The sequence below is a fragment of the Trachurus trachurus genome, assembly GCF_905171665.1.
Source record: "Trachurus trachurus genome assembly, chromosome: 4".
NCBI lineage: Eukaryota > Metazoa > Chordata > Actinopteri > Carangiformes > Carangidae > Trachurus > Trachurus trachurus.
In genome coordinates this window covers 35,889,058-35,901,723 of record NC_139898.1, presented here as the reverse complement: position 1 = coordinate 35,901,723, position 12,666 = coordinate 35,889,058, and the positions used below count along the sequence as shown (strand labels likewise).

Genomic DNA, 12,666 nt, shown 5'->3' with positions numbered 1-12,666 from the left:
GCAGAGTGAATGTGAATGTGCAGCAGAGTGAATGTGTAGCAGCAGAGTGAATGTGAATGTGTAGCAGAGTGAATGTGAATGTGTAGCAGAGTGAATGTGTAGCAGCAGAGTGAATGTGTAGCAGCAGAGTGAATGTGTAGCAGCAGAGTGAATGTGTAGCAGCAGAGTGAATGTGTAGCAGAGTGAATGTGCAGCAGCAGAGTGAATGTGTAGCAGCAGAGTGAATGTGTAGCAGAGTGAATGTGCAGCAGCAGAGTGAATGTGCAGCAGCAGAGTGAATGTGTAGCAGCAGAGTGAATGTGCAGCAGCAGAGTGAATGTGCAGCAGCAGAGTGAATGTGTAGCAGCAGAGTGAATGTGTAGCAGCAGAGTGAATGTGTAGCAGCAGAGTGAATGTGTAGCAGCAGAGTGAATGTGAATGTGCAGCAGCAGAGTGAATGTGTAGCAGCAGAGTGAATGTGTAGCAGCAGAGTGAATGTGCAGCAGCAGAGTGAATGTGCAGCAGCAGAGTGAATGTGTAGCAGCAGAGTGAATGTGTAGCAGCAGAGTGAATGTGTAGCAGCAGAGTGAATGTGTAGCAGCAGAGTGAATGTGAATGTGTAGCAGAGTGAATGTGTAGCAGAGTGAATGTGTAGCAGCAGAGTGAATGTGCAGCAGCAGAGTGAATGTGAATGTGCAGCAGCAGAGTGAATGTGCAGCAGCAGAGTGAATGTGTAGCAGCAGAGTGAATGTGAATGTGCAGCAGCAGAGTGAATGTGCAGCAGCAGAGTGAATGTGTAGCAGAGTGAATGTGTAGCAGCAGAGTGAATGTGAATGTGCAGCAGCAGAGTGAATGTGTAGCAGCAGAGTGAATGTGAATGTGCAGCAGAGTGAATGTGTAGCAGCAGAGTGAATGTGAATGTGCAGCAGAGTGAATGTGTAGCAGCAGAGTGAATGTGAATGTGCAGCAGAGTGAATGTGTAGCAGCAGAGTGAATGTGAATGTGCAGCAGAGTGAATGTGTAGCAGCAGAGTGAATGTGAATGTGCAGCAGAGTGAATGTGTAGCAGCAGAGTGAATGTGAATGTGCAGCAGCAGAGTGAATGTGTAGCAGCAGAGTGAATGTGAATGTGTAGCAGCAGAGTGAATGTGTAGCAGAGAGTGAATGTGTAGCAGCAGAGTGAATGTGAATGTGTAGCAGAGTGAATGTGTAGCAGCAGAGTGAACGTGTAGCAGCAGAGTGAATGTGAATGTGCAGCAGCAGAGTGAATGTGTAGCAGCAGAGTGAATGTGAATGTGTAGCAGAGAGTGAATGTGAATGTGTAGCAGAGAGTGAATGTGTAGCAGCAGAGTGAATGTGAATGTGTAGCAGAGTGAATGTGTAGCAGCAGAGTGAACGTGTAGCAGCAGAGTGAATGTGAATGTGCAGCAGCAGAGTGAATGTGTAGCAGCAGAGTGAATGTGAATGTGTAGCAGAGAGTGAATGTGAATGTGTAGCAGAGAGTGAATGTGTAGCAGCAGAGTGAATGTGAATGTGTAGCAGCAGAGTGAATGTGAATGTGTAGCAGAGAGTGAATGTGTAGCAGCAGAGTGAATGTGAATGTGTAGCAGCAGAGTGAATGTGTAGCAGCAGAGTGAATGTGAATGTGTAGCAGCAGAGTGAATGTGCAGCAGAGTGAATGTGTAGCAGAGTGAATGTGAATGTGTAGCAGCAGAGTGAATGTGTAGCAGCAGAGTGAATGTGAATGTGTAGCAGCAGAGTGAATGTGTAGCAGCAGAGTGAATGTGTAGCAGCAGAGTGAATGTGAATGTGTAGCAGCAGAGTGAATGTGCAGCAGAGTGAATGTGTAGCAGCAGAGTGAATGTGAATGTGTAGCAGCAGAGTGAATGTGCAGCAGAGTGAATGTGTAGCAGAGAGTGAATGTGTAGCAGCAGAGTGAATGTGAATGTGTAGCAGCAGAGTGAACGTGTAGCAGCAGAGTGAATGTGAATGTGCAGCAGCAGAGTGAATGTGTAGCAGCAGAGTGAATGTGCAGCAGCAGAGTGAATGTGTAGCAGAGTGAATGTGTAGCAGCAGAGTGAATGTGAATGTGTAGCAGAGAGTGAATGTGTAGCAGCAGAGTGAATGTGTAGCAGCAGAGTGAATGTGAATGTGTAGCAGAGTGAATGTGTAGCAGCAGAGTGAATGTGCAGCAGCAGAGTGTATGTGTAGCAGCAGAGTGAATGTGCAGCAGCAGAGTGAATGTGCAGCAGCAGAGTGAATGTGTAGCAGCAGAGTGAATGTGAATGTGCAGCAGAGTGAATGTGTAGCAGCAGAGTGAATGTGAATGTGTAGCAGAGTGAATGTGTAGCAGCAGAGTGAATGTGCAGCAGCAGAGTGTATGTGTAGCAGCAGAGTGAATGTGTAGCAGCAGAGTGAATGTGCAGCAGCAGAGTGAATGTGCAGCAGCAGAGTGAATGTGTAGCAGCAGAGTGAATGTGTAGCAGCAGAGTGAATGTGCAGCAGCAGAGTGAATGTGCAGCAGCAGAGTGAATGTGTAGCAGCAGAGTGAATGTGTAGCAGCAGAGTGAATGTGTAGCAGCAGAGTGAATGTGAATGTGTAGCAGCAGAGTGAATGTGTAGCAGCAGAGTGAATGTGAATGTGTAGCAGAGTGAATGTGTAGCAGCAGAGTGAATGTGCAGCAGCAGAGTGAATGTGTAGCAGCAGAGTGAATGTGTAGCAGCAGAGTGAATGTGCAGCAGCAGAGTGAATGTGCAGCAGCAGAGTGAATGTGTAGCAGCAGAGTGAATGTGTAGCAGCAGAGTGAATGTGTAGCAGCAGAGTGAATGTGAATGTGTAGCAGAGTGAATGTGCAGCAGCAGAGTGAATGTGCAGCAGCAGAGTGAATGTGTAGCAGCAGAGTGAATGTGTAGCAGCAGAGTGAATGTGTAGCAGCAGAGTGAATGTGAATGTGTAGCAGAGTGAATGTGCAGCAGCAGAGTGAATGTGTAGCAGCAGAGTGAATGTGTAGCAGCAGAGTGAATGTGCAGCAGCAGAGTGAATGTGTAGCAGCAGAGTGAATGTGTAGCAGCAGAGTGAATGTGTAGCAGCAGAGTGAATGTGCAGCAGCAGAGTGAATGTGTAGCAGCAGAGTGAATGTGCAGCAGCAGAGTGAATGTGAATGTGTAGCAGCAGAGTGAATGTGTAGCAGCAGAGTGAATGTGTAGCAGCAGAGTGAATGTGTAGCAGAGTGAATGTGCAGCAGCAGAGTGAATGTGTAGCAGAGTGAATGTGAATGTGTAGCAGAGTGAATGTGTAGCAGCAGAGTGAATGTGTAGCAGCAGAGTGAATGTGAATGTGTAGCAGAGTGAATGTGTAGCAGCAGAGTGAATGTGTAGCAGCAGAGTGAATGTGTAGCAGCAGAGTGAATGTGAATGTGCAGCAGAGTGAATGTGAATGTGTAGCAGAGTGAATGTGTAGCAGCAGAGTGAATGTGAATGTGTAGCAGCAGAGTGAATGTGAATGTGCAGCAGCAGAGTGAATGTGAATGTGCAGCAGAGTGAATGTGAATGTGTCGTCAGTGTTTGTCCAGCAGAGGGCGACATCGTCTGCAGCAACATGGACGACTTCACTCTGACTCATCGTCTGTTTGTTCTGCAGCAGGAGCCAATAAAGGTTTTTGTTTTTTATCAATCCTCCTTTTATCTATCCTGTTACCCAATCTGTTCCCTTCCTCCATCCTTCCTTTCTCCCTTCCTTCTTTCCACAATCCTTATTCCCTCCCTTCCTTCCTTCCTTCCTTCCTTCCTTCCTTCCTTCCTTCCTTCCTTCCTTCCTTCCTTCCTTCCTTCCTTCCTTCCTTCCTTTCTCCCTTCCTTCTTTCCTTCCCTCCCTTTGTCCTTCCTTCCTTCCTCCTTTGGTTCAATTGACCTGATCTGCTCCCTCCCTCCCTCCATCTTTCTTTTATACCTTCCTTTTCCCCTTCCTTCTTTCCACAATCCTTATTCCCTTCCTTCCTTCCTTCCCTTTGTCCTTAATTTCTTCCTCTTTTGATCCAATTGACCTGATCTGTTCCCTCCCTTCTTTCCCACAATGCAGGACCACAATGGAAACAAGCCTTTTGGCTTTATTGTGTTTTAATCCTTTTGAACACTTGTTTAACGTTGTTCAATAAAGTTTTCAATTCAATTCAATTCAATTCAACTTCTTCCTTCCTTGAACGAATCTGTTCCCTCCCTCCATCTTTCTTTCTTTTCTTCCTTCCTTCCTTCTTTCCCTTCGTCCTTACTTCTTCCTTCCTTTTTGACCCAATTAACCCAATCTGTTCCCTCCCATCTTTCCCTTTGTCCTTCCATCCTTCCATCCTTCCTTCCTTCCTTCCTTCCTTCCTTCCTTCCTTCCTTCCTTCCTTCCTTCCTTCCTTCCTTCCTTCCATCCTTCCTTCCTTGCCCCAGCAGGACAACAGGAGGTTTTAACTCAGACTCGGTCCAGAACAGGAGACCAGAGTGAGACTCTGAGGCTTCTACTGGAGGATTTACTGTGTTAATAACGGTGATGATGATGATGCTGATGAGGTCATAGATATCTATACGTAGCTGCCTCCTCTGACGCTGCTGCCCATTGTAACGGATTGTCACCGCCGCCATCTTGAGGAGGAGGAGTCTAACTTTGACTTCCTGTATCTACAGAGGCCGAGGTCTATCACTGAAGCTACTACAACTCAGCTACATAACTCACCTTAGCAGTTATAGGGTTAATGTCAGTGCCATGAAACTGATTTAATATGGCCTAGCACAGTTATATAGGTAGCCTCATCACCATGGCAACCACAACCTCACAACTACCACAGCCTATAGCCTACACATACAGGCAACAACATAACAAACTATTAATATATGAACTAGTGGTATATGCACTAAATGTAACACATATCCACCCTATGATACGTTACCTTAGTTTCATTTATGTCAGATAACTCACCTACATCACATTCAACAAGTTCAGAACAGTTCTATAATATAAACAACTTATTACTGGAGAAAAGTTCTTCCATGTCTCTTGGTTTTGGCGTTTCTTTCATGGGAACATCCGTACGTGGTCTGGCTGTTGACTGTTGATGCTGCTCAGGAGGAACTCCCCCCCAAGATGGAGCCAAGAGACATTCCTGACCAGCCCCAATGCTGCTTCTACGTGTAGATATCTATGTGATGAGGTCATGTGATGATGAAGCTGATGAGGTCATGTGACGGTGGTCTCCATGGTGACGGTGGTCTCCATGGAGCAGCAGTACTTTACCTCGAGGACCTGGTCTCCGGCCCAGAGTCGACCATCTCTGGCTGCTGCTCCCTCCTCGTAGACCTCATGGATCACTATGGCGTCCTGGTGGAGAGACTCAGCTTTAATATGGGCAGGTTCACAACGTGTGTGTGTGTGTGTGTGTGTGTGTGTGTGTGTGTGTGTGTGTGTGTGTGTGTGTGTGTGTGTGTGTGTGTGTGTGTTACCAGCTGTGTGTCTCTTCCTCCCACTATGCTGAGGCCGAGTCCTGATCGACCTTTACAGATCTCCAGCATCGTCTCCTGACCCGGAACCACCGCACAGCTGGACGGGTCTGAGGGGGGGGGGGGGGGGGCAGGATTTATTATTATTATTAAAAAAAACAAAAAACTTTAGTGATAGAGGAGGGGGATACGATCTAAGAGGGAGATGGAATTTTAAACAACACAATTGTTCACACTGCTCTGAAAAGCATGTGTGTGTCTGTCTGTGGGATGAAGCTGTTTAAAAATAAGTTAAAAATGTTCATTTAGGAAAGATCCAGTCTTGAAGGTGGGGAATGATTTAAATGTAGGGAGGAATGATTTGACAGATGTTAAATGTCTTTTATTTTGTGCTTGGTATTTGCTGAGTATGTACAATACATGTAGGTGTGTATATGTGTGTAGATGGCATGTATGCTGTTTCTTTATGTAAAGGTACTGTATATACATATATTTACATGTATGGTGTAAAGGTTATAGGGCGTCTGTGAGCTAGTAGCTTCAGCCCTGACCCCTGACCCTGTCCATCAGCCATGCAGCTCTGCTCTTAGAGGGATGTGGTTCTATTTATTTATTTATTTATGTTTTGCTGATTGAAATAAACTCAAACAAAAAAAAAACGATTATTATAACAACAACAACGGTTATTTAACCAGGTTTGTCCCATTGAGATCAAAGAAGAGAGACCTGCAGCACCTGTAGTTCACAATCAACAGTTTCAACACATTAAAACTAGACATAAAGGATACAAATAATAACAGAATTTACAGAATCAGTTCAAAATTAAACATTTGCCCTCGTGGTTCCTGGATGTAATGGGATTCATCATGGACTTTAATCAGAATTCCCACGCGTCCTGGAAAACCTGCACACTGGTCGATCAATTATCCAGTCATGGAAAACACATGGAAGTTGAGAAAAAGGATAAAATGTGAGTTGTGACTTGAGTTGTCCTGGAAAATCATTTATCACATGGTGACAATGTAGGAGCAGGTAACATATGTTAAGTGTTTGTCTTGGATGTTTTGTTTTTTCTGTATTGAGTATGTGTTTTCTATATGTATTTTTTTGTTTTATGTATTAATGTGTTGTGTGTTAATGGTTTGTATTTGTCATTTATTATGATGAAAAGACCCCAGGAAGAATAGCTGCTGCGTGGCAAAAGCTAATGGGGGTCTAAATAAACTAAACTAAACTAAACTAAACTAAACTAAATTAAACTAAACTAATCTAAACTAAACTAAACTAAATTAACTAAACTAATCTAAACTAAACTAAACTAAACTAAACTAAACTAAACTAATCTAAACTAAACTAAACTAAACTAAACTAATCTAAACTAAATTAAACTAAACTAATCTAAACTAAACTAAACTAAACTAAACTAAACTAATCTAAACTAAATTAAACTAATCTAAACTAAACTAAACTAAACTAATCTGTTTGACTTCTTCAGACCGCACTATAAGGATTCATTTTCCAAAGAAGCCAGAAAAGAGAACTGTTTTAAGTGTTTGTCTCAATTTCTGAGCACGTAAGATATTATTTCATAGATAAGTTAGAGCCATAGACGACTGCACATCTTTAAATCAAATTCTGGGGGTGAGAGAAACAAACTGGTTGAATGTACAAAATAAAGTACAACTGTCGAACTACGACTTCTCCAAAGCAGGAATGGGACGGGGCGATGCACGTCTGGAAAATGTTCTGGAAAACGATTAGAAGAAAAGAGTGGGAACGCTGTAAATACATTCAGAGATTCCAGATTTTGGAGTTTGAGCTCTGACTGCAAATTGTTCCATGTAGTTGGAGCAGAAAACCTCAAACGTTTCTGTTCTGACCGTAGGAACAGGAAAACGTCCTGAGACTGTTCAGGATTTATTACTGATCAGGATTTAAAGAGATGATGATAAATGAGATGGAAGCTTCTCAACAACAGTAAATCAAGACAGATCATTGGCTGAGCCAGCGCATAGAAAGATGGCCCATTTACTTTAGTATATGAGACACAGTGAAGAGTTAGAGCTGCACAGGTTGTTGTGTGTGTGTGTGTGTGTGTGTGTGTGTGTGTGTGTGTGTGTGTGTGTGTGTGTGTGTGTGTGTGTGTGTGTGTGTGTGTGTGTGTGTGTGTACCTTTGTTGGTGGTCTGCAGCTCGGGGCTGACCAGAGGGGGCGCTGTCGCTGTCTGTTTGCTGGAGCTGCTGTGTAAGCTGCAGGACTGCAAGACAAGGCAGTTTTATTAGTATAGCCTGTTTTTACCAGCAGTTTGTCTCAAAGGGCTTCACATCCCATCATAACAACATCCTCTGTCCTTAGACCCTCACATCCACTGAGGAAAAACTCCATGAAAACCCTTTGAACAGGGAAAACCAGGAGAAAGCTCAGGGTGAGCAACAGAGGAGGGATCCCTCATGTTGTTACAGACAAGAAAACAGTTTATAACAGAGAATGTGAGAAACATGGAAATGTTAAAGGGATAGTTCCACATTTTGTCAAACTGGCCCATTACCATAACTCCTATAGTCATAGCAGTAGGTTCGTTACCTTTAATTGTCGGTGCAAGCTGTTTTTAGAACGGCGGAGCAGAGCCGTGAGCTGCTCAGAGCTACGCTACGGAGGCTCATTATGGGATTTCTTGGTTTCCCTCATCAAACTCATCAAATACACAATCCAACAACTCCACAACGCTCTGGTGGACAAGTTGTGAGCTGCACATTCACCACGCTATGAGATAATAACACAACGTTACCACACAGAGTTGTTTTAGAGGGAAATACATGTAAAACCTCTGATGCACGTTGCCTTCAGGACAGTTTTTCATCAACAGTCTCTGCATTTCCCTCTAAAACAACTCCATCTAGCGATTATGGCAATGGGCGGCCAATTTGCCAAAATGTTGAACTATCCCTTTAACAACAGCTGAAGGAGGAAGCTTCTGGTAGGCAAGGGAGGACACACACACACACAAACACACACACACAGATCAATACGTTTATTGATCAGACGGATCGATCCAACCCGATTAGACGTCTTCAGACTGGGATCAATCACTCAGGTTCAGTTCAGTTCAGCTCATGATGAAGACACAACACAACACAACACAACACAACACAACACAACACAACACAACACAACACAACACAACACAACACAACACAACACAACACAACACAACACAACACAACACAACAACATCCCAGAAGAAACTCTACATCCCAATCAGGTCAATCAGGTCAATCAGATCAATAGACATGATTGATTGATCCATTTACAAACAGTCGACTTGTTTCTGATGATTTGTTACCTGCTTTTCCATCGGCGCCTTCGGAGCCTGAAACTCGTTTTCTGAAGAGTCTGCAGCTCTGAGCTTCTGCAGGACACACACACACACACACACACACACACACACACACACACACACACACACACACACACACACACACACACACACACACACACACACACACACACACACAGTGGGTCAAGGGGAAGTGTGTGTGTCCTGGTTCTGTCAGTAGAAACCAAACAGGTTTCTGGAACAAAACGCTGTGAGGATCAAGTCCTTTACTTTACTTTATTAGTTTATCTGGGTGGGACAGTCACACATCAATGAACATATAAAAACATGTAAATGTGTCAGATTATAGCAGCAGCTCATTTCCATCCAGAGTCCCAAAACATAAAAACAGTCCAGTGACAGAGAAACATAGTATTATAAACGACATAACAATGCAGACAACAAGGACACAACAAAACGACTATAACCAGATAAAACATTGATCTTTTTACAACACTTCCATGGGTAGTGGGACCTTAAGAGTTTCTGAGAGATAAAGTGCAAAGGTGCAAAAGTGCCAGGCCAAAGTGACAGTGCTAGAGTGCAGGAGTGCATCATGGGTACCAAGTAGGGCTGGGCGATACGGCGATATGGCGATACGGTGATATTACTGTAGAGTGTGTAGACCAGGGCTGTTCAATTACAAATTCAGTGGGCATTTTTAAAACCCAGCATTAGCTACTAAACAACTTACTAAGTCTATAAGTAGTGATAGTAGTAGTAAAGATGTAGTTGTTAATGCTTTGAGGTTTTTTTAGGAAATAAAAGTTTCCTGGGGCCTGCTACTGTCCTCTGAGTTTCCATGAGGTTTACAGCAGGGGGGATGTAAATCACTAAATGTAGCCTTAGTCTTAACATTAGGCCTAAAAATGAACACAGATTTCTTCTCTAACATATTTTGATTGGTGAAAAACAAGGAGCAAAAAGCCGTTTTGGGGAAAATTACATTATTAAATTATAGTAGGCCTATTTGATAACGGATTATTCCTTTGAAAAGTAGCTATGAACTCGGCCACAACGAAGTAGTTCCTACTGTACGTTTTTACTTACAAACTTTAGTTTTGATTGAAGTTGAACGAATATGCTCTCAAAACTTTTTTTTTTGCAATTGCAACTTATTCTGTTTCGCTCTCAAATCTCTTTTTTGGTTGCAAATCTATTCTATTTGAATAATAAAGAGACAGTCGCTGTGTCCGACATCCCTCCCTACTCTCTATCTAGTGACCAGTTGTTGTAGTGGTGTCTGAATGTTTAGTGATTATTAATGTTCACTATATAGTGACTGAATCTATCCCACAATTCACCACAACATGTAGTGAACATCCGATGGTCACTAACCGGAGCAAGATATCCCATCATGCATTGTGGTCACGGATCGCCGTTACGTAATATGTAATTAACTGTGCGGCGGAGTCGTGTCCCAGAGTGTTTTTTTATTTGACCAGTGAGTCACTATGATGAATTCACTATAGTGAGTAGCTCTCAAATCTCTTTTTCGGTTGCAAATCTGTTCTATTTGAATAATAAAGAGACAAATGTCTCTCCATAGTCCAGTGATTCGTGACCCATTGTGACATCACAAATTTCTGGCGACCCTGCAGTCACGTGATCGATCGCGGCCGTAAATCAAGATGCACCAGTGCAGATATGTTTATATGCTGCATTTTATGTGAACTCGATTTATATTTGAGAAAGTGAAAGTGTAGAAGACAGCTGTTTAAGACTGTATGTGGTGTTTTTGATCATAATAATTTTATATTTTTATCAGTTCAACAGACATGTCAGATGACTACCTGTTTGGAGGCGTCGGCCTCTCTCAGACTCTGGGGGGCGCTGTTGCTGCTGCTGCTGTTGCTGCTCCGCTGCCGGTTCCTGTTGTTCTGCTCGGCCTCGTCTCTCGTCTCCTCCTGTCCACCAGAACCAGGACCAGAACAGTTCACAGGTCAGTTCTGCTCTCACCTCACATAGCGGTTTCACACTGCCATGGTTCTGGTTCTGGCACTGGTTCGGTTCTGGACCTCGGTGCTGTCTGGCAAACCAGCAGCTTTCACACCAGTTAGTGGAACCAAAGTGGGAGGACGTCATTCCGCGTCACACAGGCGGAAATAAACACAGCTACGGCGCTTAACGAAACAGCAAACTACCGTAATACTTTACTTTTAATATGTTTTCATGTGAGAAAGTAACTGTTTAGATCCAAATCTACGGCCAGTTTATCCAAACGACGGCTGTTTAGAAGTTTGCTCCAATGTTTTTCAGAGAAGTGAAGCTCTGCAGCGACCGGGACATCACAGAGGCAGCAGCCGGTCTGCAGAGCTGCTCGGCCGGCCAACCTCCGTCCTCATCCCGGGGGAGAAAACCATCACTAATTAACTTACCCACAGGTTTTTAGAGGTTTACCACCGGCTGGTTACATTATTTCTAGGAGATAAATGTTGGTCTCATTGATGAAATCTAACAGGTGTGGCAGTAGCATTATTTGTTTGAATGTAAAGTGAAGCTTCATGTGTGGACAGAAGAGCAGCGCTGCCTCGGGGCTCTGTCTGTAACCTACGTACAAATATCACCACATTTACAAAAATAAATAAATGTTTTACAATGAACCGATCAACTCAGCATGAGACTCTACCTCTGTTTTAGTGTTTTATGGTATGTTTTATTCATTGTTTTTATTGTTTTTTTATTTTAATTGTTTTATTTTAATTCTAAATTGTTTTATTGCTTTTAAATTGTTTTAAAGGCAATAAACAATTATTATTTTATATTTATTCTTCTGCTAATTATTTTATTTCCATATGTTGCATTATGTACAGCACTTTGTTTCAGCTGTGGTTGTTTTAAAGGGCTCTATAAATAAAGTTGAGTTGAGTTGAGTTGAGATCAGTCTGCATTAAGTGTTATGTTACTAAGCTACTGTGTATAACATGGTGACGGTTTCCTGCTGCTTTCCTGCTCGTCCTAAGTGACACGCCCACTGATGATGTCACGGTTCACAAGGAAAAACCAACTATCTTTTGGTTCCGCAGCGAACCGACTTTTCAGGTTCAGAACCAGTTATTTTTTCAGTGTGACTCTGAACGCACCGGCCGGTTCAAAGCTGCGTTCGGGAACCAGAACCGCGCCGGAGCGCTGCCAGTGTGAAACCGCCAACAGTGACATCACAGGTTTACACTGACTGACTGACTGACCGTTGTGTCTGAGCCGGGGGGGAGGGGCAGGCTGTCGGGGGGGCGGGCTCGATCCGTGGGAGGGGCGGGGCCACCGGGAGGAGCTGCAGAGACACACTAACACACACACACACACACACACACACACACACACACACACACACACACACACACACACACACACACACACACACACACACACACACACACACACACACACACACACACACACACTTTACACAGTGCTGTATTTACATCTTTACATTAAAAGAATAGTTCACCCAAAATTCAAATTTCCCTCATGATGGACTAAGGGCTGGGAGAAGTTTCAGAGTCCTCCGTGGCTTCTCTGAGTTACAGGGGGTCTCGGCGTAGCAGTGCATGTCCATATGACGGTTGCAAATGGATACCAACTGTCTTCGTAACAAAAAGACACACCAAAAAACATCCAAATACCTCCATGCTGCTCTTCCCGGGGAAGAGGAGCTTCCGCTACAAACAAGCTTAAAATATAGACTTATTTAATTTTTTTCGGGACAATTTCTCATGTCGGGGCTTCAATACCAGAGGGACATTACATACGAGCAGCATGGAGGTATCTGGATGGTTTTTGGTGTGTCTTTTTGTTACGAAGACAGTTGGTATCCATTTGCAACCGTCATATGGA

The 12,666-nt window shown here is 43.5% G+C and overlaps 1 protein-coding gene across 1 annotated transcript in view; it reads right to left on the bottom strand.

Annotated features, from left to right (window-relative positions):
* patj (PATJ crumbs cell polarity complex component) overlaps nt 1-12,666 on the bottom strand; it is a 190,137-nt gene that overhangs the window by 15,661 nt on the left and 161,810 nt on the right. The window contains exons 33-38 of the mRNA XM_083970966.1: nt 12,021-12,116; nt 10,626-10,739; nt 8,800-8,865; nt 7,629-7,713; nt 5,460-5,566; nt 5,254-5,337 (exon numbers count right to left, since the gene is read on the bottom strand). Coding sequence (XP_083827092.1) covers nt 5,254-5,337; nt 5,460-5,566; nt 7,629-7,713; nt 8,800-8,865; nt 10,626-10,739; nt 12,021-12,116 — 552 coding nt within the window. The remainder of the gene's footprint in view (nt 1-5,253; nt 5,338-5,459; nt 5,567-7,628; nt 7,714-8,799; nt 8,866-10,625; nt 10,740-12,020; nt 12,117-12,666) is intronic.